The sequence below is a fragment of the Pelodiscus sinensis genome, chromosome 17 (genome assembly GCF_049634645.1).
Source record: "Pelodiscus sinensis isolate JC-2024 chromosome 17, ASM4963464v1, whole genome shotgun sequence".
NCBI classification, from domain to species: domain Eukaryota; kingdom Metazoa; phylum Chordata; order Testudines; family Trionychidae; genus Pelodiscus; species Pelodiscus sinensis.
Genome location: NC_134727.1, coordinates 1,404,154 through 1,432,130, shown reverse-complemented (window position 1 = coordinate 1,432,130; position 27,977 = coordinate 1,404,154). Strand labels below are relative to the sequence as shown.

At 44.9% G+C, this 27,977-nt stretch overlaps 2 protein-coding genes across 2 annotated transcripts; both read left to right on the top strand.

Moving 5' to 3' along the window:
* The first annotated feature begins 7,438 nt into the window (after positions 1 to 7,438).
* LOC106731829 (protocadherin beta-16-like) lies at positions 7,439 to 9,772 on the top strand. The gene has a single exon (XM_075900728.1). The coding sequence runs from the start codon at positions 7,439 to 7,441 to the stop codon at positions 9,770 to 9,772; it is 2,334 nt and encodes a 777-aa protein (XP_075756843.1).
* A 24-nt stretch (positions 9,773 to 9,796) lies between these two features.
* On the top strand, positions 9,797 to 24,814 carry LOC102462505 (protocadherin beta-1-like). The gene is made up of 2 exons (XM_006120695.4): positions 9,797 to 15,673; positions 19,826 to 24,814. The coding sequence occupies exons 1-2, from the start codon at positions 13,241 to 13,243 to the stop codon at positions 19,841 to 19,843; spliced, it is 2,451 nt and encodes an 816-aa protein (XP_006120757.2). The 5' UTR covers positions 9,797 to 13,240; the 3' UTR covers positions 19,844 to 24,814.
* The last annotated feature ends 3,163 nt before the right edge of the window (positions 24,815 to 27,977 follow it).

Genomic DNA, 27,977 nt, shown 5'->3' with positions numbered 1-27,977 from the left:
CATTGATTTCTTACAGTAGGAAGTCAGTGCTTTTGCGGAAATTCAAGCGGCCAGTGTAGACAGCTGGCAAGTTTTTCCAGAAAAGTGGCTGATTTTCCGGAAAAACTGGCCAGTCTAGACACAGCCGAAATGTAAATATTCACTTCTGCATATATTAGAGCATAAGCAACTCATTGTGAGTAACCATGGTTAAATCACTTTCAGCATCATCACATGCACAACATTTATGAGATATATACATCAACATTGACAGGTAAGATTAAGTGTAACTTCTCTGTGTGCTGGAATTCCTATGAGCATCTCTAAACTAACTTCACCTTCTCCCTCTGTGCATAGAATTTATTTCCCTTCTTTGAGTTGCATCGTATGGAGACTCTATTCTACACTTGCCAAACTGGTCAGCAAACTGCTAGTCATACACATAAAGTGACTTTTAAGAGTACTTCCATCCAGTCACTGAGCTTGATACTGAATTGCAGCATCTAAGAATAAATTTAGCTTCCATTTACGTGCCCTACATACATATTGCCATTATCTAATACCCACAACTAGACCCCTATTGTCTTCAGGCAGCTGCTGACAGGTGGAAGAAAAGACTAGTTGTTCAAGATTTGAAAGCAGTTGGAGGGAGGTCAGACCCCACATGGGATCATGGGGGAATGTTAAAGGAGCAGAGGACCTAGTGATGGCACAGAAGGGTTTAAAGAAAACCTGTGAGTTCATCTAGCCCTGCCCTGTTATCCCTACAGACCTGGAGGGGACAGAAAAGAAGGGAGCCTGGCATAGTGAGGGATTAACTGTCAAAGAGTTGGGAACTTTCTCTTTGCCTTCCTGAAGGACCAGCAACCTGCGAGTCAGTGCAGACACTGGACGCAAGAAGGGAGCTGCTTGGTAAATGGCCCAGCAAGGCCCACCCCAAATTAAAAAGATCTTTCATAGGAATCAACCCAAGAAAACACGTCCTGAAACTACCCTCATGACCTGGAAAAAAATCCATTTCCTCTGCACAGTGGTTTGAGCACACAGAACCATTAGCCAGGATCTGAGGGAGAAGAAGAGGTCAGGTCCCCAATAGTCTTCCTAACCAATGATCTAGGCACGAAGCTGTCCAGCTACTGAAGGCCCTATCACATATCATGGAGATTGCAGTCATTGACCTAGTCCCTGATGATTGGAATTTTAAAAAAAGGCAAAAAAAAACCTCCCAAGAACATGAGGTCAAAACCTTGAATGGAGATGGAACAGCTGTTGAAATGGAAGGCCTAGCAAAACAACCACCATCAACAGCAACAGCAGCAACTCCTGAAGCATATGGCCTTGCAGCAGCAGTAGAATCAGCTAATTAATAAATTGGCAGCGCAGCAACAGCAGTAGCAGCTGCTGCTGGTGGTCCAATAGGTGGTCTCCATATTGCGACCAACTGCTGCACCTGAACTGCCTAGCTCACCCCATCACGTTTGCCAAGATGGGGCCTGATGATGAGCCTGAGGGTTTCTTAGCAACTTTTGCATGGGTAGCCACAGTAACCTGGTGAATTCAGGCCCTTGAAGAACATTTGCATACTTCCCTCTTAAAAGAATCCCTGTGCGCTAGAGGACAAAGACCCCAGTGTTCCCTAATCCATTTACCCACACACCAACTGAGGAGACCACAGTCCTCTGAAGGCTCAACCAATGCTCTTGGTTTGCTCAGAATTTGGGGAGACCTGTCATCACCAGATCACCCAAGTATCCAGGCAGGAAACCCATGTGCCACCCAAGATCACAGTGGCCATTCTGGGCACTGGTCCAAAGAGTGTCCTTAAATGGAATGTATCTTTGCGAAACCACTCTGAAGCCCTCTCACATGCCAAGTGCCCTATTTAGACATGCATCTGATGAAGTGTGTCTTTGCCCATGAAAGCTTATGCTCCAATAAATCTGTTAGTCTATAAGGTGCTACTGGACATCCCGTTGTTTATTCAGATTCAAACTAACACAGCTACCTGTCTGATACTTGTCACCATGCAAGGCACTACATTTAGCCATAGGGAGTGAAAATCCATCAACCTCATGAAAAAACTTGCACAAGTACAGACATATCATCTTCCTCTCCAAATGCAAATGGATGGACATCATACCAAATCGAATGAAGGTGAAAAATCCATTGTAATCAACATACTGCACAGACTATGGTGAGAGATTGTGCCATACACTCTCAAAGAAACTGAGGAACCACCTGAGGAGCCTCCTGTACAGCAAACAGGAAAACATCAAAAATGAGCTCGCAAATCTGGAAACGCTCATAAAAAACCAACCTTCCACGCAAACTTCCACATGGCTGGACTTTACTAAAACAAGACAGGAGATTTACATTGCACACTTCACTTCTCTACAGAGGAAAAAGGACTGTAAGCTGTCTAAACTCCTACTTTCCACATAGGGCCACAACAGTGGTACCCTTAACTCACCCAGCAATATTGTCAAGCTATCCAACTATACACTCAGCCCAGCAGAAGAGCCTGTCCTATCTCAGGGACTCTCTTTTTGGCCAACCACCCCCACAAGCATGATACAGTTCTGTGGTGGTCTGGAAGCCTACTTTCGCCATCTCCAACTCTAGGAATACTTTCAACACAACACTGAACAGCACATTAACACAGAGATACCCTCCTACCAACAGAATTCTGCATGGACTCCTCCTAATGGTCAAAATGACAGACTGGACCTATACATAGAATACTTCTGCCAACATGCACAGGCAGAAATTGTGGGAAAGCAGCATCGCTTGCCCCATAACCTCAGCCATGAGGAACACAATGTCATCCACAGCCTCAGAAACAACCCTGAGATTATAATCAAAGAGGCTGATAAAGGAGGTGCTGTTGTAATCATGAACAGGTCAGACTACCAAAAGGAGGCTGTCAGACAACTCTCCAATACCACATTCTACAGTCCACTTTCCTCAGATTCCACTGAGGAGTACTCAAAGAAACTGCACCATCTGCTCAAGACAGTCCCTACACAAGCACAGGAACAAATCTGCACAGACACACCCCTAGAGCCCCGACCAGAGTTATTCTATCTACTACCCAAGATCCATAAACCTGGAAATCCTGGACACCCCATCATCTTGGGCATTGGCATTCTCACTGCAGAACTCTCTGGATATGTGGACTCTCTACTCAGACCCTAAGCCACCAGCTCTCCCAGCTATCTCCGAGACACCACTGACTTCCTGAGAAAACTACAATGCATTGGTGATCTTCCAGAAAACACCATCCTAGCCACCATGGATATAGAGGTTCTCTGCACCAACATCCCACACATAGATGGAGTACAAGCTGTCAGGAACAGTATCCCTGATGATGCCATAGCACAACTGGTGGCCGAGCTATGTGAGTTTATTCTCACACTCAACTATTTCAGATTTGGGGACAATTTATACCTTCAAACCATTGGCACTGCTATGGGCACCTGAATTGCCCAAAAATATGCCAACATTTTTATGGCTGACCTGGAGCAACGCTTTCTCAGCTCTCGTCCACTAGCACACCTCCTCTACTTACACTATATTGATGACATCTTCATCATCTGGACCCATGGGAAGGAGGCTCTGAAAGAATTCCAGCATGATTTCAATAGTTTCCACCTCACAATCGACCTCAACCTGGACCAGTCTATACAACAGATCCACTTCCTGGACACTACAGTGCGAATAAGTGATGGTCACATAAACACCACCCTATACTAAAAACCTACTGACCACTATGTTTAACTACATGCCTCCAGCTTCCATACCGGACACACCACACAATCCATTGTCTACAGCCAAGTGCTAAGGTACAACTCCATTTGCTCCAACCCCTCATCCAGAGACAAACACCTGCAAGATCAGTGGTCCCCAGCACGGTGCCCGTGGGTGCCATGGTGCCCGCCGGGGCATTTGTGCACACCTGCCGACAACCTGGGCTGGCCCGCCCACGGCGCACGGGAGGCGCCGGCCCCAGGCGCGCAGCGCTCGGGAGGCCTCAGTCCTGGGGCACATGCGGGCGCGCAGCACTCAAGCAGTGCCGGTGTCGGCCCCAGGCATGTGGCTTGGGCAGTGGCGCCGGCCCCGGTCCCATGGCACAAGGCTCTCGGGCAGCCCCAGCCCCGGCCCTGGGGCACATGCCGGCGCCGGCGCCAGGTGCAAGGGCATCCCCGTCCCCTGGCGTGCCCCCGGACATGCGGCCCTGCCCCTGGGTGCCCGGCGCGTGAGTGGCCCCATCCCCGGGCGCCCGGGAGCCTCTAAAGGTTGGGGACCACTGTGCAAGATCTTCATCAAGCATTCTTAAAACTATAATACCCGCCTGAGGAAGTGAGAAAACAGATTGACAGAGCCAGAAGTGTACCCAGAAGCCTCCTGCTACAAATACAGGACCAACAAATAAAATAAGAACACAACTGGATATCACCTACAGTCCCCAGCTAAAACCTCTCCAATGCATCATCAGTGATCTACAACCCATCCTGGACAATGATCCCTCACTCTCACAGACTTTGAGAGGCAGGCCAGTCCTCGCCCACAGACAGCCTGCCAACCTGAAGCAAATTCTCACCAGCAATTATACACCACAGCACAGTAACTCTAACTCAGGAACCAATCCCTGCAACAAACTTCGGTGCCAACTCTGCCTACATATCTACACCAGCAACACCATCACAGGACCTAACCATATCATCCACACCATCACAGGCTCATTCACCTGCACATCTACCAATGTAATATATGCCATCATGTGCCAGCAATATCCCTCTGCCATATACATTGGCCAAACTGGACAGTCCCTATGTAAAAGAATAAACAGACACAAATCAGATATCAGGAATGGTAAAGTACAAAAACCTGTAGGAGAACACTTCAGTCTGCCTGGACACACAGTAGCAGATTTAAAAGTAGCAATCCTGCAACAACAAAAATTTCAAAAACAAACTTCAAAGAGAAACTGCAGAGCTACAATTCATTTGCTTAGGATTAAACAAATACTGTGAATGGCTAGCCAACTACAAAAGCAGTTTCTCCTCTCTTGTTGTTCACACCTCCACATCAGTTGCTAGAAGTGGGCCTCATCCTCCCTGACTGAATTGACCTTATTATCTCTAACCTTACTCTTGATTGGAGCTCTTTTCATATGCCTGTATATTTATACCTGCTCTGGAATTTCCACTACATGCTTCTGACCAAGTGGGTCTTTGCCCATGAAAGCTTATGCTCCAATAAATTTGTTAGTCTGTAAGATGCCACAGGACTTCTCGTCATTTATGCAGATTCAGACTAACACGGCTACCCATCTGATATTTAGACCCAGGGGTTGCTCCAGTGCTAGACAATTGTCTGGGCAACCATACAGACTTTGGCCTTCTGTGACTCCAGACTTAACTTTGTCTCCTCATCTGCCATCTCCATTCCCAGCCACTCTGGCTATGTCTACACTAGCAAAGTTTGGCAATGAAAGTGGTGTCAACAGGCAGAAGACACCAAAACTCAAACTGTTTTTTCTGGTATCTGCTGTTGACAGCTATTGGCCACATATGCAGCTCTCTTGTCAACAGAAAGAGCAAAGCTTTGTGGGCACACATACCACAGTGCCTTGTACCACCTTCACACACTAAGCACTATAGGAACATGCAACATAGCAGTAGGCATGATGGGAACATGAAAAATGTCCTGTCTGACTCTGATTTCTGCCTCCTGATTCCAGCCTGGTATTACTGCTGACCTCTGGTCCCTGAACTCAACCTAAGTCTGCTTATTGAACCTGGCTGTTATGATTCCAATTCCTGGTCTATGACTACTGCCCCAGCTATGCTGTCCTATGCCCAGTTGTGACTGATAGGCCAGGCCACACCACCTATGCTGAGGTTCCTTACACCCAGGTAAATAGGGTTGTCAGTTGAACAAGTCTTTCTGCTAAGATAATAGAGCAAGATATAGGTATTATTCATTAATAAAGACATAAAGGAGGTAATATAGTAATGCCAATCAACATGGTTTGTGGATAATAAATGCTGTCAAACTAATTTGATTTTTTTTGTTGATGAGATTCCAAATTTAGTTGACAAAGGAAATAATGGACTTTTGTAAGTTCTTTGATTTGCTACTACATAACATTTGGGTAGAAACCTGGACTGATAAAATTAGCACAGTACTCATTAAAGTGATTTAAAAACTGGCCAACTGATAGGTCTCAAAATGTAATTGTAAATGGAGAATCATCACCAAAAGAATCTTTTCTAGAGCAGTCCCACAGGGGCCAGTTCATAACCTATTTAACATTGTTATCAATGGCCTGGAAGAAAACAAAATAAACTCAGTTAATGTTTGCAGATGATGCAAACATTGAGGAATGACAGGTCGCTGGTACTGTGTGATCTGGATCATTTGGTAAGTTGGATGCAAGCAAACAATATGTCTTTTAAATAAGTCAAAATGCAAAGGTAATATTTAGAAACAAAGAACAGGGACTGTCTTTACTGGATGGGGAACTGTGTCTTTGTAAAAGTTGTAAAGGTGGTTGATTTTCTGCTGATCTTGCACTCCCAGTACAATGCCGTGGCTAATATGATCATTGGATGCATTAACAGGGGAAACTTGAGCAGAATAGATAAGTTATTTTATCTCTCTACTGGACATGATGGCTACTGGAATACTGTGTCCAGTTCTGGTGTCAGAATTCAAGAGGATGTTGATAAATAGGAGTGGGTACAGAAAAGAGCTTCTAGAATGAATATTGAAAGATTAAAAAACCTGCCTTATAGTGACAGACTCAAGGGACTAATTCTAATGATCTTAACAAAGAAAAGGTTAGGGGATGATCTGATTGTAGTTTATAAGTACTTACAAGGGGGAGATATTTCACAGAGGGCTCTTCAATGTAGCAGAGAAAGGTGTAGCAGGATCCCATGGATGGAAACAGAAGCTAGACAAATTCAGAAGGGAAATAATATGTATCTTTTAAACAGCAAATAAGTTACCATTATTTTATACATTTTAAAAAAATGGGGTGGGGGCTGCGAACATAAAGTTCAGACACCTGGTGGCGCTGTTGGCTAAGAAGGGCTCTCAGCTACAGCCTGTAATTCACTTCTGCGGAACAAGAAGTCGCACGACTACGGGAGCAGAGTTCCAGACGCTTTTGTCTAGAATTGCTGAGAACGTCACCAAATAATTCGGCTCAATTAAAACTCTGGAAAGGAAATATTGAAATTACAGTAAATCTTCCGGAAAGGAGAATCCTGCTGGGATGAATCTCGACTAAGGATACTATTTCAGCAGCACCCTGGCTTGTGTTTCTACGTACACAATGGCGGGCGCCGAGAGGAGAACAGCATGCAGAAGGAAAGTCATCTCTCTCGTTCTGTTTCTTTGCGCTCGGGCCAGCGGGTCCGGGACCGTTCGCTATTCTGTTCCCGAGGAAATGGAAAGCGGGTCCTTTGTGGCGAATGTAGGGCAGGATCTCGGGCTAGCCCCGCAGGGACTATCCGCTCGCAGGGCTCGCATTGTTACCGAAGACGGCAGTGAGTATTTCCAGCTAAATGGCAACACAGGCGACTTGTTTATTAAAGAGAAACTGGACAGAGAAAAACTGTGCGGGCAGACGGACCCCTGCACGGTGCAATTCGAAATAATCCTGGAAAATCCCTTACAATCGTATCGAGCTGAGGTCAGGGTTTATGATGTAAATGATCATTCCCCAGTGTTCCTGGAAAGCGAACTACGTTTTAAAATCGTGGAAACGACTCCCCCAGGAACTCGGTTTCCCCTGGAGAGCGCCCAGGACTTAGATGTGGGAAACAACAGCCTGCAGAACTACAGCCTGAGCCCCAATGCCCATTTCCGTCTGCAAACAGGGGAACTCGCTAATGGCAGGAAATATGCCGAACTGGTGCTGGACAACGCGCTAGATAGAGAGCGCCAGCCAGAGGTGAGTCTCGTGCTCACGGCCGTGGATGGCGGCTCCCCGCCGAGGTCCGGCACAGCACAAATCCGTGTCACTGTCCTGGACGCCAATGACAATCCCCCGCTCTTCTCTCAGGCCATTTACCAAGCTCGAGTTCCGGAAAACAGCCCCAAAGATCATCCGGTTGTCACTGTTTCTGCTACTGATTTAGATGAGGGGACTCACGGGGAAATAGCCTATTCTTTTAGCCAGAACTCCAAAGAAAATAGCAAAACATTTCACATAAACCCAGCCACGGGGGAAATTCGACTCCGAGGTGCCATTGACTTTGAAACGACAGAGAACTACGAGTTGAACATTCGGGCCACGGACGGCGGGGGGCTCTCTGCGCACTGCAAGGTGCTGGTTGTCGTTCTCGATGTGAATGACAACGCCCCGGAAGCGATAGTAACATCCCTCAGGAGCCCGATTCTCGAGGACTCCTCCCCGGGGACAGTGGTGGCGCTGTTCATTGTCAGGGACCGGGACTCCGGGGACAACGGGAGAACAGTCTGCTCCATAGACGATGACCTTCCATTTTCATTGAAAACAACTTTCAAAAATTCCTACTCGCTGGTGACTGAACACGCGCTTGACCGAGAGACAGTGTCGGAGTATAACATAACCATCACCGCCAGGGACATGGGATCTCCCAGTCTCTCCACTGAAAAGACCATCACCGTGAAAATCTCCGACATTAATGACAACTCCCCGGTGTTCAGCCAAACGTCATACACTCTGCACGTCCGAGAAAACAGCGGCCCCGCCCTGTTGCTAGGGCAGGTCCGTGCTTTTGATTCGGACTCGGAGCAGAACGCCAGGATGACATACTCGCTCTTGCCTGCTGAGGCCGGTGGCCTTCCGCTGCTCTCCTATATCTCCATCAACTCGGAGAACGGGAACGTGTACGCGCTGCGATCCGTGGATTATGAGCAGATCAGAGAGTTCCAGGTGCGGGTGCGCGCTGCGGATGGCGGGTCCCCCCCGCTGAGCTCTGAAGCCACCGTCCGGGTTGTGATCTTGGACGAAAACGACAACGCGCCCTTCCTCTTATACCCCCTGCAGAACAGCAGCTCCCCCGCCAGTGAGCTGGTGCCCCGCTCGGCGGGGCCGGGTTACCTGGTGACGAAGGTGGTGGCCGTGGACGGAGACTCGGGCCAGAATTCTTGGCTTTCCTACCAGCTGCAGAGGGCCACGGACCCCGGTCTCTTCACGGTGGTTTCCCACAATGGGGAAATCAGAACCACGAGGCTCATAACAGAGCGAGATTCCAAGAAGCAGAAACTCATTGTGGTTGTTCGAGACAGCGGCGAATCGGCTCTTTCTTCCTCTGCAACTCTCACCATAGCTCTGGTGGATGGGTTTTCGGACGCACACCTGCAGTTCACTGAAGTAGTTGAAGCAGAAGAAAAGGATGACACGTTAACTCCGTATTTAGTCATTTCTTTGTGTTTAGTTTCTTTTCTTTTCCTGATTTCAATAATTATATTTTCAATAATGAAGCTACTTCGGAGAAAGAATTATGGAGGAAGGTTCGTGTCTGCATCTGACAATGTTTATGGCGATGGGAACTTCTCGAGTAATTTGTTGGATGTAACGGGTAACGGAACTCTGCCGCAGAGCCTTCGGTATGAAGTTTGTTTAACATCTGGTTCGGGAACTAGTGAATTCAAATTCCTGAGACCCGTTCTCTCCACTCTCCCCGCTGAGGACAGGAATTTTGGGAAAGCACAAACACAGGATCTTGTAAATAACTCGCATTTGAATAACGAAACGGAATCTGCTGCCCCGGTGAGTCTCACTGATGCTTAAATGTCCTTTTTCTGTCTCTGTAGCGCAATATAAAATATTGTTTTTTCAATAATATTAATTGGATTTTTATGTTGAAATTATTTTCAGTCTCCCTCTGTCTATCCTCCAGTTTGCATGTGGTATATGGGAGTGTTATTAATACGGGTGATAGTTAATTGTGTAATTTTCAATTGCGAAAGTTTTAGTGGGATATCGATGTTACTCTTTCTTAAAGATGCTACCTTCTTGTTTTCGCGGAAGTGGAAATTTAAGATGATTTCTAGATTCAAACGGTTTTACTGATTGACATATGGTCAGTAAATCTTTGGCTGGGAGGAGAGAGAGTTTCCCAAGTGATTGTGAGCGATCAGATGCAATATAAATGCAACAATGAGCGATGTGCTTTCTAAGAAGATTATAAGGAACCTCTGGATTTATTGCTCTCCAGAGTGTAATTAGCTGCTCCGGAAGCGCAGATTTGTGCCCCTAGACAAGGACACTGTTGTCCTAAGCTGTCAAGGTTTCATAAGGCGGGCTCTTCTCTTTCCTTTCCGGGTGACTAGTGCATTTGTGCTATGCAAACTCGGGCGGTGCCTAACTCGTAAGTCTAATATAGGAACAGTTCCTCTCTCTGATAGATATCTTGGACTCGTAAAGAAGACCAATAGAACAGTTAAACTCCATTAATTAAAGTTTTTAAAGTATAAATTAACGGCTTCATGTTAATCTCCTTGCCAGTGATTCAGTGCAGAGGCTAATGATGTGTTTTGCAATTCTTTGTCTATTAATTATTTCCGGAAATCTGAAGCAGCATATTAAGCCCGCGTATCCTGCTAAACGTATCGGTAAATGGCATTGTTTTTTTCTTTCTTCCTCGGTATTCTCTCTGATTTAGAGCCCAATTATGGACAAGAGAAATTAGGAGAAAATAAACGTTCAAAAATTGACAAGTATATAATATTTTAACGAGTTATAAAAACATTCAAATCGTAACGTCTTATTATCTTGAAAAAAATGACATAAAATAATCCGTGTTGGTAAAGATTTCAGTGACAATACAGAGTGATTTAAGAGTGTTTTGACAAGATAAACTGAAAACAAGAAAATAACGTAGCCTTTTGAAAGTTACATCCTTCCTCTGTACTGTCTTTTCATAGCTCTGTCTCTCTCCCGTGCTTTCATTTCGGTGTGTTATCTGAGTACCTATTGTGTATGTGCGTATGTGCGCACACATCCTCACACACAGAAAGACTGTATGCATTCAAATTATTCGTCATCATTCAATGAAAGACTTGATTTCAAACAGAGGAAGCAGCATGAATTCAAGGGGTGAAATGCTAGACAACTTAAATTAATGGTAAAACTCCCCACTAACTTCAATGGGTCAGGGTTTCACCCAATATCTCTTCTCGGGGTAAGTCAGAGGGCTCAGATGAGGAAATCCATAAACCGAAGAATCGACGCAGTAGTTCAACCAAATTTTCTCTGTGTTGGTCATTGCGGAAGGTAGATGTAGTTAAAACTTCAGCAAACTTCCTGCTGATTTGTATACTGGTCTTTACTTTCCTGCCACTTATACATTTAAGAAAAGACTAGTAACAAAAATGAAATTGAGGAGATGTTCTGGTAAATGGAGTGTATAACGCGAGGTATTCTAATGCAAAATGGGGAAATTAACTTTCTGTTGTATCTGTGGACATTAGCGCATAATGGCTGGTTTCCATCCTGTGACTGAATTTAACACTTGTCCCATAGTACTCCACCAAATTCCTTGCGACTCAGACGACAAGACTGATTTCCTGCTGGCCAAACCAGTGCAAATATTGTTTCACTTTCTCACTCTAGACCTGGAAAACGTGGATCTCCCCTGTTAATCTCAGTGAATTCAATTCAATTCAGAATTGGATCACCCCCTTGTATCCCACTTGGCCACTACTTACACTGGTTTGGGAGCCAGGTACATAGTTAGGGGTTTCCAGGGCATGAGAAAGTGTTAAAAATTAGCTTAGACTGGCTATGTAATTGTTGCATCCGATGACACCAGGGCTGAATTTGCTTCTCACTATATTCGACCGGAGATTTAAGTGCAGACCCTTGTGATCCATTTGCAGCATCTCTACATGATGCACCATAATAGTCTCCATACCTTTAAAACCACATAAGCTCTAACTTCTGAAACATACTGTAATAGGAAGACAGACTGAGACATAAGACCTTGTATCAGAGAGGTCCGGTATAAGGCAGGGCCTGCCCACAGAATCCAACAAGAGCAGGGCTGATATTGCAGAAATACTAGTGATAGAGTATTCGGGCAAATTCATCCCGACGTTAAATGGTACCAGAACAATCCTATGTAAAGGATGGTACAAAAACATTTTCCAAGGATAACAGGAACACATTGACTCATCTTAAAGATACGGTTAAAATAACAGTAAGTAATAAAATTTGAATTGAACGAACATATACAAGACTAAGTCAGTGACAGTAACTATGTTAAGGGCAATACTAACTCGTTTTCATTGGGGTACAAAGATGTATTTTAGAGGGAGTATTTTTGTCAGGCGGGAGGAGAGGAAATGCCCACCATTCACTGAGCTGCATTCATTGTTAAAAAGTATTTTTAAAAAGTATTCTTGTAGAATTTGCTAGATGTTATTACCTTGTTTTGCTGACAGCGAACCTGGCTGGTGCCTTGATTTTTTTAAGGGAGCTTGTGGTCATTGGGGGTTTGCTTGTCTGCCATGACTGCTGTCTGCGCAAGGCGGGGGTGGTATACACAGGGAACACACACAGCAGCCAAACATCTATCAAAATCTCACCACACATATACTTCTGTCTTTGCTTATATGAAATTCGCTTTATACAATAAGCAAAAAATGTTAGTGCGGTTGATCCCTGCCAAATTGTATCAAAGTAAAGTGCGATGTACACTTAAGAGCGGTTCATTGATATTTACTCCGCCTTTCAAGCTTCTCGTGAACGAGCCGCAATCTCATGAATTTTATGAGACGTGCAATCCTTCTTTCTGTTGAATCTAGCAGCAAAAGAATGACAATCCTTCCTTGTGTTGTTAAAGGGACTTTCAGAGGAGGAAAGGGATTTTAGAAGGATTATAATCCTCAAACGCATAGAGAAGCTCTGCCTTTTACATTCCCCTTTAAAGTCATTTCTGTTTTACACTAAACAGCCCTAAAGATCCAGCAGATTACATTGTTCCATTTACATGGGATGCTGGTAGCTGCTGGTGAATATACAACCCATTTCCAGATCTTTGTAAATGGATTCAGAATCGAATCGTTATCATCTGAGACGCTTGGTGGCAGTATTGGCTAAGGAAGAACAAAGAGCCACAACCTGAAACATTCGCGCGAGACTGGATCCGTTCATGTGCGCAGGAGCAGGGATACATCTAGCTCTCGGAACTGCAGAAGACGCTGTGGCAAAGCGACATTCTTTCAACGCGGAGCTCGCTGGATTCGCACAGTAAGAATGGCGGGTGAGCAGAGGAGAACACTCCTCAGAAGGCAAGCGGTGTTTCTCGCCTTGTTTCTTTGCGCGTGGGCTGTCGGATCCGGACCAGTTCACTACTCTGTGCCCGAGGAAATGGAAAGCGGGTCCTTTGTGGCGAATGTAGCAAAGGATCTGGGACAAGACCCAAAGAGACTGTCCGCTCGCAGGGCCCGTGTGGTGTCCGAGGACAGCCGCCAGCATTTCCAGCTAGACAGCGACACCGGGGACTTGTTTATTAAAGAGAAACTGGACAGGGAGGAGCTATGCGGGGAAGCAGACCCCTGTATCGTGCACTTGGAAATCATCCTGGAAAACCCCTTGCAGTCCTATCGGGCTGAGGTTTCGGTTTATGATGTAAACGATTACGCTCCGGAATTCTCCGATAAAGAACTGATCCTAAAGATGCCGGAAACCACTCCTCCTGGGTCCCGCTTCCCTCTGGGAAAAGCCCGGGATTTAGATGTCGGAAACAACAGCCTGCAGGGCTATGCCATCAGCTCAGCCGACCATTTCCGCGTCTACACGCGCCATCGCAGCGACGGAGGGAAGTACGCGGAGCTGGTGTTGGAGCGGCCGCTGGATCGGGAAAAGCAGGCAGAGATCAGCTTTGTGCTGACGGCGATAGACGGAGGCTCCCCGGCGCGGTCAGGCACAGCGCAGGTCCGCGTCATTGTTCTTGACAGCAATGACAATGTTCCCGAGTTTTCCCGGGCACTTTACAAAGCACAGATTTTGGAAAACACCCAACCAGATTCTGTGGTTCTGACGGTTTCCGCAACTGATGCAGACGAAGGAATTAACGGAGCAATCTCGTATTCATTTAGCCAGAAATCCGAAACGAATCTCAACGCATTCGGCATAAACCCGCTTACGGGAGATATTCGACTTTTGGCCCCACTGGATTTTGAGGAAACAGACGCCTGTGAGATAGACGTTCAGGCGACAGACGGCGGGGGGCTGTCAGCGCACAGCAAAGTCCTGGTGGAAGTGACAGATGTGAATGACAATGCCCCAGAGGTTAAAATCACGTCTCTTATTAGCCCCATACCCGAAGATTCGTCACTTGAGACTGTGGTGGCCCTCTTCAATGTGAGAGACCGGGACTCCGGGGACAACGGGAGAACAGTCTGCTCCATAGAAGACGATCTGCCGTTTTTTCTAAAATCAACTTCAAAAAATTCCTACTCTCTGGTGACCCAAAATACATTTGACCGAGAGACGGTGTCGGAGTATAACATAACCATCACCGCCAGGGACATGGGATCTCCCAGTCTCTCCACTGAAAAAACCATCACCGTGAAAATCTCCGACATTAATGACAACTCCCCGGTGTTCAGCCAAACGTCATACACTCTGCACGTCCGAGAAAACAGCGGCCCCGCCCTGTTGCTAGGGCAGGTCCGTGCTTTTGATTCGGACTCGGAGCAGAACGCCAAGGTGACATACTCGCTCTTGCCTGCTGAGGCCGGTGGCCTTCCGCTGCTCTCCTATATCTCCATCAACTCGGAGAACGGGAACGTGTACGCGCTGCGATCCGTGGATTATGAGCAGATCAGAGAGTTCCAGGTGCGGGTGCGCGCTGCGGATGGCGGGTCCCCCCCGCTGAGCTCTGAAGCCACCGTCCGGGTTGTGATCTTGGACGAAAACGACAACGCGCCCTTCCTCTTATACCCCCTGCAGAACAGCAGCTCCCCCGCCAGTGAGCTGGTGCCCCGCTCGGCGGGGCCGGGTTACCTGGTGACGAAGGTGGTGGCCGTGGACGGAGACTCGGGCCAGAATTCTTGGCTTTCCTACCAGCTGCTGAGGGCCACGGACCCCGGTCTCTTCACGGTGGCTTCCCACAATGGGGAAATCAGAACCACGAGGCTCATAACAGAACGAGATTCCAAGAAACAGAAACTCATTGTGGTTGTTCGAGACAGCGGAGAATCGGCTCTTTCTTCCTCTGCAACTCTCACCATAGCTCTGGTGGATGGGTTTTCGGACGCACACCTGCAGTATACCGAGGTCGCTGTGGAAGAGGAAGAGAATGGCCCGTTAACGCTTTATTTAGTCATTTCCTTGTGCTTAGTGTCGTTTGGCTTCTTGGTTTCAGTGATAATATTTATATGTATCAAGCTTTATAGAAGAAGGAATTATGGTGAAAAATACGTGTCTGCTTCTGCCAATGGCTACGGTGATAGCAACTTCCAAACTAATCTGGTAGATGTGTCGGGCACCGGGACTCTGTCTCAGAGCTATCGCTATGAAGTCTGTTTAACGACTGGATCAGGAAACAGCGAATTCAAATTCCTGAGGCCCGTTCTCCCCTCCTTGCCACCTGGGCAGGGCCCCCCTGGAACGGGCTCTGGGCGAGACCAGGACCTTCTTGCTAACTTTCCCCTGAACCAGGACCTGGAGCCAGCGAATCAGGTTAGATCAACTTCTGATTTTCTATAATTTTATTTCGTTCTCGTTATAATTTGTTTATCGTGTATCCATCATTGAAATATACTATCATAAATTTTTATTTTTAAAATTATGGGGAAAGCTATTCTTTTTCCTGCTAAAGATATGTAGACATCGGTTCATACAATTTGGCTTTAATAGAGATTTGTGTGGGTTTAATGTTTCTTACTTTATGTACTTTGGTTTAGAAATGTCAAAGAAGAGATGTGAAAAGATCTGGAGAATATTAAAATACTAGTGTATTGTGCGTGTATGTTATAAGAACTATATTAGCCTGCTATTTTGGGAAATACTCTTGAATCGCCTAGTAGGATGTATTGATCTGTGTTTTGGGTAAAGAGTGTCGGTGTTATTCAAATCAGACTTTGCCGCCAGGGTCAATTCATAGGTATTTGGAAAATGATATTTTTATAGCCTGAGCCAGCTGCATGCTATTATGTTGACTCATTGTTACCCGATTCTCCATATGGAGTCTTGTAGCCCCATCCACTTGGATAGGCCCTGCCTCTCTCCCATGTGAGATGACTGCTTCTCTCCTAAACATCTGTTTAATTCTGTCCTTGTGACGTAGTGGGGGTACCTGGCTGGTTTCTATGCTGCTGGCTCTGGGGTAACCCCCACTGGCTGCCGTGGGTACCACGACCCAGCACAACAGGATGAGTCACTATGCAAACCAGTATGGCCAGACACCCCCCATGGAGAGGAACAAAGGAAGGTGGAATGCTGCCCTGGCTGGGGGGCAGGGCTGGAGGAGAGTTAGTTAGTTGCTGGCTGGAAGCATGGAGGAGACAGCCTAGGGAAAGGGGCTGGAGTTTAGGGGCCCAGTCTCCCCCATCTCAAGGGGGCCTGAGGCAGCCTAGCCCAGCTCTGTGACCAGACTACATCTGTGCTGTGCTGTAACCTGGAGAGGCAATAAACTTCCTCTATCCCACCGGCTGGTGCAGTCTGTTTGTGCCATTTCGGGGTGCAGGAGACGGGGGACCCCCAATGCGCCGTCACAGTCCTTCTTTATAGAATTTCTCTCCTTGTATGACTTCAGGATAGAGTTAGGTTGGACATTAGGAAAAACCTTCTTAACTGTCAGGGTAGTTAAGCACCAAAATAAATTGCTTAGGGCCTTGTGGACTCCCCATCTTTAGGAGCAGGTTAGACAAACGTCTGTCAGGGATGGTCTGTTCTAGTTGGTCCTTAGTCCTGCCATGAGCGCAGGGAACTGGACTTGTTGGCTCCTTAGGGTTCCTTCCAGTTCTTTGATTCTATTATACGTTTTAAACAATTTTGTAAACTATACACGTGGTAATGCCCCCTTCATTTTATTCCTTCTTCAGAATAGCATCTCCCCTGCTAATAAACTGCTCCACAGAATAGCAGAAGCCGGTTACCTTGTCAGTAGCATAGTTTCTGCTCAGAATACTAGGAATGGCTTTCCTATGAAACTCCAAAAGCCACTGAGCCAGGACATTGTAGAAGTCCACAATAGTGAAGTAAGAACCATTAGGATGATAATTGACCAGAACAGTATAGAAGGAAGGTTAATTATTATGGGATAGGCGCATTGTCCACAATACATGATCCTGTATGCTAAATCAAGATTTCAACATCGATAGGCAAGTTTGGAATAGCCCAAATTTTCAAAAGATCTTTTTGCAAAACGAATTGTTACCTATCAGTGACTAAGCGAACGATTCGCTTTTAAATTTCTATTTTTGATGTTTTCATTTAATCAAGCAGCCATGTCCGTAATAACTTTTCAGTGTTTGTTACACTGGGCATCTATTTTATTATATAGTGCCAATCCACTCTATTTGTGTGACACTCCCATCTCTGTATACTTTTCTCTGTTTTTCTTTCTTTTTCTCTTCAACGCCTGAGAAAGTGAGTTGTAGTTCATGAAAACTTATGCTCTAATACATTAATAAAGCTGTTAGTCTTTAAAGTGCCTCCGACTCCTTGTTGTTTTTGTTGAAACAGAATAACACGGCTACCGCTCTGAAATCTGTGTGTGTACTTTCCTAATATGAGAATATGTGATAGTTAATGCATTGCTTATAGAAGAGTGCATGTATGTCTGATAGGCATAGATGAACTACTTTGATATAATTGTGTTCAGATTTTAAATATTTGATTTATTTAATATTTTTTATCGCAAAACTGTAAACATTGTACTTTACTATTGAGTTATTTTGCTCTTTATTTTTTGACTTTGTCCACGAATGTACTTAATTTAGTTCTTACAATGCCACACTCTGGTTATCAGGAGAGGAAAGAGCATTGCTGGTTTTTTAAATTTAATTCGGAAGGATGTGGGGAGACCTAAAGCTTGGCTTTGTCAGATGCATTTGAGCCTATGAACACTCTTGACCTCTTTATGGACATTTCTTACATGGGATGATAAGGAAAAGAGACCGACTACTTTCTGATTAATGTGCCCTTGAGTTGACTACCTGCTGGGGCTTTTCAAACATTTTGGCAAGACCCCCGCTGTGAGGAATTCACAGTCTAAGGGATCCCTGTAAGGAGACCTTTGGGAAGGAGGAGCAGTTGCCCTGGAATCTACTGAATGGGAACCACAGGCGAGTTTCCTCTCTAGGCCTGCTCAGTTTTGAAGCGTGACAGGAACTTCCAGCAGTTCAGGTAATTATAGGTTGGCTATACCTAATGAAGGTCGGATAAAGAACAATTGGAAAGGTTATTGGCATCCTAGGAGTCAGCCTGATCATGGCCCATGTAGAGTGAGTGACTGGGAGAGTTTCTTCTCTGAAGGATACATTGATTTATTTCCCTGGGTAAGGGACCCAAGCGCTCTTCTCAACTTTTCAATAGCACACGGGCAAAGATCCCTTTTTGATGGCCGGCATTTCCAAGACGGCATGAATGGATAATGTGATTTCAAGATGTTCTTATCCTTGTGCTGCTGCATCTTGAGCCACCGGGATTCTTACCTTCCACGTTCCTACACCATCTGTCTCAGCTCATCAATGAACCAAGGTCAGTTATATTGCGGTGAGAGACTAGGAGCAGAATATCAGTGACATAGGGCATCGCGTGGTTACTTTATTCTCTAGGGCTGTAAGACACTGTCTGTATTGGTGTCTGGCTCCCTGTATCCTTTAGGACAAATTGGAAATTTGTGGCAGGATGACCATTTGTTTTTTAGACTGTTGGTTTAAGGGTTGAGAAAAGCAATTATCATCTCTAGCCATTGCGAGTGGGGGTCTGATCAGGGAAACTAGTGTTCGTTATTTCTTCCATGTATATGCTCCAGACAAATATTAGGTCCGGTATGTGGTCAACTTTGTGTGGAGCTCCAGTGACCACTCCGGAAAATGATCTTGCTGACTCCGTGAATATGAGGCTTTGGGCCAGATTTTCCATGCTGTTGTCTGTGTGGGTATTTAAAATAACTGAACAGACTATTTTGATTCATAGATGTTTAGTTTAAAACGATTTTATTCTCGTCTAGCTTGAGAGTAGATGAAAGCAGGGTGGCGCCACATCCTCATTCCTCGACTCTGATTTCCGGTTGAAATGCGCAATTGGTAGGAACGAGCTGTGCCGTCCAAGTCCCGGCCGGGCTTTCCATCCCCTCCGGCTACAGGAAAGTCTGGAGCGTGCTCAGTTATTGGGTCGTGCCTGGCCACAGCCGAAATGGGGATTTGACAACAGAATGAAACAGGGCCATGTTATGTAGTCATAACACGGGTAAGGGCAAGAGACATTCCTCTTTGTATAACTCCGCTTACTAAGTCCAGCTAGTCCCTGCGAGAACTCCCTGATAAGGAATAAGTTATCCCCGGATAAGAGAGAGGGCAGGATTTGTCACATACACTCAAAGACAGGAGTTAATAAAACAGTACAAATATTTGTTTGGGAAAATGTGCTCTTAAGTTGTCTTGGCTTTAAACGATCTGAAGTGTGCGAAGACATTGTGCACAATCATTTTTTTCTGTTTTAATATATTCTGTATTTATATGTATATTTATGTTTGTGTATCAGTATATATATGGGCATGCATTTTATATCTCTGAAAGAAAGATATTTCTTTACTCAGAATTTATACAGCGATTTTATACATTTGGTTATTTCTATTAATCGCCTTATTCTTTTTTTCTCAAGCTCATAGGAGGAAAATAATCTGGAAGAATAATTCAAAATGGGAAGAATCCCATTTTAAAACTGCTTGGTGGTGCTGTTGGCCAAGACGGCGCCGAAACAGAACTGTAGGTCCTGTAAACTTTGTTCGGCCAGACAGCACAAAGAGTATAGAACAGAATCTACTTCCCGCATTCTGCAATATTTCGTCTGGAAAATAAAGGCGCTTGCTGTCAGTTTTACAGGAGAGCTGTGAGAGGAATGGTGACTACAAAGATGAAAAATGAATTAACAAGGCAAATTCTGTGTTTCTGTACTTTTATCTCTACACTTTACATTCTCCGTGAAAAAGATTCGCTATTCTGTACCGGAAGAGATGGAAATGGATCCGTTGTAACTAACTTTGCAAAGGATTGAGAAAACTGTTTGCTCGCAGGGCCTGGGTTTCAGAAGATAGCAAATAACACTTTCAGGTTGAATGCCCTATGGGGCTTTATTAATTAAAAACCTAATAGATCTCGAGGACATTTGTAGGAAAAGTGGCTCGGATACTGTATATTTTCAATTATTACTGGAAAATCCCTTGCTGTTCTTTCAAGAGGAAGGATATCAATGACCTCTCTCCTCTGAAGACAAATTAACTTTCAAGATCCTGGAAATAATTGATCCAGGATCTCGTTTTCCACTAGAGGGCATTCAACATTTGGGTGCGGGAAGTAAAAACCTGCAGAATTATCCAATCGTTCCTCCTAATTGTTCCTTTTAACGTATTTGTTCGGGAACAAAAGGATGGCAATAAATAGTGTTGGAAAAGTCATTGCACAGAGAAGAGCAGCCTGAGGTCAGGTTAATTCTCACTGCTACCTCCTCCTCCCCCGGATCCAGTGGAACTCAAATTCACATCATGGTTCTGGATGTAAATGATTATGCTCCAATCTTTACGCGGAAGTTGTACAAAGCGAAGAATTTAGAAAACAGCCAAGAAGATTGACTGGTTCTCATTGTCACTGCAACTGATAAAGGACTTAATGACTTATTCAGTCAACATGCAGAAAAGAGCCATTCAGCTTTCAAGACAAAACTGAGTGGTGAAATCCGAATCGTAAAACCCCTGGACTTGGAACTTACTGAAAAATATGAGATCGGAGTTCGAGCCACAGACTGTGGAGATCTGTCTGCACTTTGCAAAGTCCTCTTGGAAGTTTGGACGTGAATGACAATCCCCCCACAAGTGAAAATAAATTCGCTCATTATCCTGATAACAAAAAACTCACCTGGTAAGATTGATGGCTGTTTTCAGCGTTAAGGATCTCGACTCCGGGGACAATGGGATAACGTCTTGTTCCATTGCAGATCAACTGGCCTTTGCTCTAAGACCAGCTTTCAGGAATTATTATGAACTGGTGACAAAAACCTCTGGAGAGAAAGCTTCATAGTGTGTGATAACCATCACTGCTACCGACTCAGAGTCCCCTGCGCTCACTACCACCGAAGCCATTATGGTGCAGATATTAGACATCTGTGCATTTTACACCACCTGTGTGAATGAGAACAATGACCCAGATACATTGATTGGCACCGTAACAGCTCTTGATCAGGATTTAAGGCAAAATATATTCCATATTGCCTTCTCAGAATACTGACCAATCCTTATATTCCTACATATCTGTTGATTCTGCAAGGGAAATGTATATATGTTCTAGGGCAGGGGTCAGCAACTTATGCCTCTGAAGCCAAATATGGCTAGTTTGTCATTCCCAAAATTCATGGATAAGGCATCAGCTGAAGGGGGGGAGGTCCCAGTGACCTAATGAAGAAGGCATCAGCCTACAGAGCTTGGGATGCTGGGTTTCAGTCACACACACACACCAGAGGCTGGATCACCAACACCATCTCCTGGAAGCTTTCCCCGCTGCTCCTATTGGCCAAATTGCGGTCAATAGGAGCATCGGGAGGTGGTGCTCCCCCATCACTTTCATGGTCAGAGCAGCATTCCCATCCCTTCTCTGTAGCACACAGACCCACCAAGACCCCAGTAATACAAATGAGCATTCTTATACGGCTCTTTGTTGACCACTGGTTCTGAATTGTGATGTATTTTGGCTCTTTGGTATTGATTTGGAAAGGTTGCTGACCCCTTCAATTAAAAGTGTATTTATTGATTAACAAACTCTTAATTTCTCCTTCAGTTTCTTGGTGAAATGTCTCTCATTCTCTAATTTGTTCAAGTTAATATATTAATCTGGAGGTACATTTCAAGAAGTGAAATAGTCTACTACTTCCAATGTTACTCTAAAAAATTATGAAGCATGATAAGTAACAGTATTTGAAGATTAATAATGCTAAATATAATGATAAGCTGCATTTGTACAGTACAGTAATTCCTCATTTAACACTACAGATGCGTTTCTGAAAATGTTCATCCTAAGTGAAAACCTGCTATGAGGGATAAATTTTCACATTAAAAATAATGGAAAAGGTGGGGGTTGCGTTTCAGGTGGTGATTGAAAAGTCAATTTTTTTGTTGGTTCTGGGTCATCAACATGATATCTAGCAATACAAGATAACTAGAAACACAAGTCACCATGGTTTCTTAAAACACAAAGATAAACAAGTGAGTGAACAGCGGAGTGCTGTGACCACGTGTATTCATCCACTCATGTGTATTACCACTGTTTTCACCAATTTATACCGGCACTTGATTATTTTCATGTTATTTTGGGGACTGTCGTGTTACTCAAAAAATGTTCCCTAAAAATAAAATCATGCTATTGCGAAAATGTGTTAAGCAGGCACGTGTTAAATGAGTAATTACTGTATCTGCATGTGACAGCCCTGGGATTTTCCCATCTCCTGCACCCCCATAGTGGCATGGACAGACTCCACCATCCAGTAGAATAGAGGGAGTTTATTGCTTCTCCAGGATACAGCACAGATGTTATCTGGTTACAGGAACTGGGGCTAGGAGGCCTCAGTGCCCCCCTTTGAGTTGGGGGGTGTGTGGGCCCTACAATCACATCCCCCCTCCCTAGCTTCTTCTCCCCTGCTTCCCAGCCAGAAACCTAATTCACTCCTCTCCAGCCCTGCCCCCAGATAGGGCTCCACTCCCCTTCTTCCCATTGTTCCGCTCCCTGGGAGATAACTTGTCAGACAGGGTCAAAGCCCCCTAGCATAATGACTCATCCCCTGCCCTGCTGGGCCCTGCTGCAGCCAGCAGCCAGTGGAGATCACTCACAACCCACTGCCCAGCATAGCAACCAGCAAGGTACCCCCCCATTAGGTCACACTACATTTATTTGATGGTAATAGAAGTGGCACTTTTAACATTTTATGTCATTATAATGAAGCATCATTTCTTTCATTCCAAAACGTAAGGGTATTGCTACTATATTGGAAAATGTGTGTTGCCACAAAATATGGGCTCATATGTGAAATGACTCTACAGAGACAAATTTATTCACCGATGTAATTTATTTTAGGTCAAGTGTTCTAGGACATTAATTAAATCGTCATTGTCATGGCCTTGGACATAGATCACTTAATTTCTCCATGGGTTTACTCACAGGTCTGCTTTTGGCCAACTGGGTGACATTCATCTCTGTGTGCCTCAATTTCTTCATCTTTAAAATGTGGATGATTATACTAAGCCCTTCTGTAAAGCATTTTGAAATTTATTTATTAAAAGTCCTGTATAACAGGTAAGTATTATGACTATTTTAATGTTGTGTCTGTTATCGCTTGATGCCTAGTATCTCAACTATCTAATGCTTCAACATATGTCCATATTCCTCTATATGGCTATTAATAAGTGAACTTCTATAGGTGTTCCATTGCTGGAAGTGTTTTCAACACAAAATTAAATCAATTTCAAAGATTTGCACTTCACAATTCAATAGATATGTAGATGGAAATTTTATTAAGACCTGATGTATGCCAATAAAAACCATGAATATCATATTTCTTTATGTACCTTCATCTCTCACACTGAGATCCAATGTCTTTCTAAAAGATATGTCCTGATTCAGTCAAAACTTATCGGACTGTAAAGTGTTCCATTATAATGTAAAGAAGAATAATTTATTTCCATGCAGGAATTACTTTGAGAATTCACTGGCGTTTTTATGTAGGAAGGCAGACTACGTTGTCATAGTGGTCCCTTCTGTCACAGTGGTCCCTTCTTGCTTCATACTCTATGAATTTATTAGTCTATCTTCACAATTGTCACCAGTTGTGCATGCTTTCCCTTTTACTGTTTCCATAAAATGCACAAAATGTAAAACCTCCTTCATGTCTCCATGTATAACTTTGTGTTATTTCCAGCTTCCAAGCTGTTACTATTTAATCCAAAAAGGTTATCCGATAAATGTTCTACTGGGGTTTCTGAGTTCCTCATTTATTTCGAATATACTCAAAAGGACCCAACCATGGGACTCTTCACTACACTGTATCTTACATAATAACATTTTACTATACCGAAGTTAGATGGATGTTTGAGTTGCTTTCATTTTATTCTGTATCAGTGAAAGACATTTTGTGAAATAAAATAAGAAAAAGGTTTAAAATGTTAACGAAATAGCATTTGAATTAAGCACTAGATATGTAATTGCACTTGTCATATTATGCTAAGTGAGCTGTCCTGTGAACTGTCATGCTTACAGGTGTAAATATATATATTGTGTAAAACTGAACAATTGAAATGTCATCATTAAAAACAAAACAACCCGTTACAATGGAATACACTGCAGTCATTGATATGGACTCTGGGTGTCGCTGTTTGCTAACTAAGCACGAGAAGTCTAATACCAGACGGAGGAAACCTCTAGTAAAGACAAAGAAGCCGCAGGATGGTATGGTCTGAATAGAAAAACAGACCCTTGAGGGGTTGAATGTAGCCCTGACATACGATACCGGATGGGAGATTTGTCCCGAGACAACAGGATACAAATTCCTGATTCCTAATCTCTGCAGACATCGGCAAGAGAACTGGGAGGCAGCTCTTCGTTGCTTTTGCAATGGCGGACACCCCGAGCCGGCAGGGTTGCAAAAGGCGAGCCTTGTTTTCCTGTATCTTGGTCACAATTTGGGCGGCAGTTTCAGGACAGATTCGCTATTCGATTCCTGAGGAAATGGAGAAGGGATCCTTCGTAGGGAACATCGCAAAGGACCTGGGACTGGCTGTAAAGGAGCTCTCGGACCGCGGAATCAGCCTTGTTAACAGAGGTGGGACACAGTATTTTGGCTTGAATATGAAAAATGGGGATTTGCTTGTTAATGAAAGGATAGACAGAGAGCAGCTCTGTGGTCATGCTGCAAAATGTGTGGTAAATGTAGAGGTTCTTGCGGAAAATCCAGTAAAGCTCTACCGAGGAGAGGTAGAAATAAAGGATATAAATGATAACTCGCCCAGTTTTACAGAAAAAGAAAGCTTGTTAGAAATCAGCGAGTTTACTGCCAGAGGTACACGTTTCCCTCTAGAAAAAGCCCACGATCCTGATGTAGGCATGAATTCTCTACAAAATTACAAATGTAGCCCGAGCAGCTATTTTATCCTGAATGTAGAAACCGGAGATGATGGCGTAAAGTACCCGGAGTTAATACTGGAGACAACTTTGGATCGAGAACAACAATCGGTTCATAATTTGATCCTCACAGCCACTGACGGTGGGGATCCTGTAAAATCAGGATCATCCATAATCCGGATTATAGTGTTAGATGGAAACGACAATGCCCCCGAATTTACGCAATCGGTGTATAAAGTGAGCGTGAAGGAAGACACCCCCGTGGGGAGTGTGGTGCTCCGCGTCACAGCCTCGGACCGGGATGAAGGCGCAAACGCGCGGGTCAAGTATTCCTTTCTCAAAATCTCCGAAAGGTTTGACAAAACATTTAAACTGGATCCCGAAACTGGGGCCATTCAAGTAACGGCAAAGCTCGATTTTGAAGATTTAGCATGGTATGAACTGGACATACAAGCGAGGGACGAGGGCGGGCTCTCTGCCCACTGCAAGGCTCTGATAGAGGTTGCTGACGTCAATAATCACGTCCCTGAGATCACCGTCACATCTACCTTCAGTCCCATGGCCGAAGAGTCCCCCTCAGGGGCAGTAGTTGCTATTCTGAATGTGCATGATCGAGACTCCGGGGAGAATGGCGAGGTCACGTGTGGCATAATCCCAGAAAGTCTCCCCTTCAAACTAGAGAGGTCATTTGATAATTTCTACACTCTGGTGACGGATAGAGCCTTGGACAGGGAGCAAGTCTCCGAATACAATATCACTGTGACAGCCTCAGACCGAGGGACCCCTCCTCTCACTTCAAATAAAACCGTCTTTGTAGAAATTTTGGATAAAAATGACAACGAGCCTGTCTTCGATCACAAACACTACACTATTTATATCCCAGAAAACAGCCCCCCTGGCGTGTCCGTGTTTCATGTGAAAGCAAACGATATGGACCAGGGAGAGAACGCCAGAATCACTTACTCCATTGCTGAAGGAGACGGAAGCGAAGTGCCTTTGTCTTCCGCCGTGTCCATTAACTCGGAGACCGGGGCTGTGTACGCGCTGCGCTCCTTCGACTACGAGCAGCTGCGGGAGCTTCGGTTCCGGGTGCAGGCTCGGGACGGGGGGTCCCCGCCGCTCCGCAGCAATGTCTCCGTCAGGCTCTTGGTGCTGGACCAGAATGACAACAGCCCGCACATCCTGCACCCCGCCTCCCCCAGCGATGGCTCCACGGGAGTGGAGCTGGCCCCTCGCTCCTCCGAGCCGGGCTACCTGGTCACCAAGGTGGTGGCGGTGGATGCGGACTCCGGGCAGAACGCCTGGCTCTCCTACCAGCTGCTGAAGGCCACGGAGCCGGGGCTCTTCTCGGTCGGAGTCCACAGCGGCGAGGTGCGGACAGCGCGCTACTTTGTGGACAGGGACGGCCTGAAGCAGAGCCTGGTGGTGCTGGTGAAGGACAACGGGCAGCCCCCTCTCTCGGCCACCGTCACTGTCACGGTGGCGGTGGCTGACAGCATCCCCGAGCTCCTGTCGGACCTGAGCAGCCTCTCGGCTCCCGCGCAGCCGCAGTCCGGCCTCACCTTGTACCTGGTGATCGCGGTGGCGTCCGTGTCCTGCGTCTTCCTCACCTTCGTCATAGCGCTGGTGGCCCTGCGGCTCCGGCGGTGGCGCGAGTCGCAGCTGTTGGACTCCTCGAGTGGGACTTTCAGCGGAGTTCCCGTCTCGCACTTCGTGGGCATCGATGGGGTCAGAGCGTTTCTCCACTCCTACTCCCAGGAGGCGTCGCTCACCGCGGGCTCCGGGAAGAGCCAGTGGAAATTTCCTACTGGAAGTGTTTCAAATACTCTGATAGGTCAACAGCCTTCTGAAAAGGCAGGTAGTCTTGTAACTACCGAAGATTCCAATATTAATAAAGAAGGTCAAGTCATCAGCCAGGTAGGTTTCATAGCTTTGTTTTTAAATGTCGAATGTTAGCTTTTAGTACAATAAAAAATCCACGCGCGCGAGCGTCTATAAATATTAAGAATGAATCTGTGCATATACTTCTCAAAACAATGGTTGGCATTCTATGAAGTTAACATTTTTAGATTTAAAATATAATCGCACGAAAGCATGTTTTTTCACTGAACAAGCTATCACACTGTATCTCTATTCCGTAACAAAAAAATCAATTACTTGGTTAATGTATTAATTAATGTAATTAGAATGACTGGTTTTGACATCCTGCTGCATTCATTTATTTCTTTTCTCGTCTTCATTTTTGTTTTATTGTGGGTATCTATTTACACAAGTCTTTGATGTACACTATAACTCGGTTCCTCATTTCAGGAGATAATTTAATCACCTGATTAATTTTAAACATCTTCCTAAATCCCATCAATATAAAGTTAATAGATGCTTTCCTGAATACTAGAAACGTTCAGTGTTAATTTCCACATTGTGATGTATTCTTTAGTCTCTTAACTAGCACAGAAATTAGTTTGCCTCTAACTTCTGGAAACTTCTTCCTAATTATCCTTTAGGTCATAGAGGAGGAGATGGGCTTTGCTGTGATGCAGAAAATATGTTAACATATGCCTAATTCAGATGCCTGAAGTTGAGCACTCGCAAGTATGATGCTGAATTTGGGCCCGAGAGATTTTAGAGTGGAGTCTAGATTCACAATAAGATTTAGG

Excerpts from the sequence above, each read along its gene's own strand:
- LOC106731829 (XM_075900728.1), top strand. The coding sequence starts at position 7,439 with ATGGAAAGCGGGTCCTTTGTGGCGAATGTAGGGCAGGATCTCGGGCTA.
- LOC102462505 (XM_006120695.4), top strand. The coding sequence starts at position 13,241 with ATGGCGGGTGAGCAGAGGAGAACACTCCTCAGAAGGCAAGCGGTGTTT.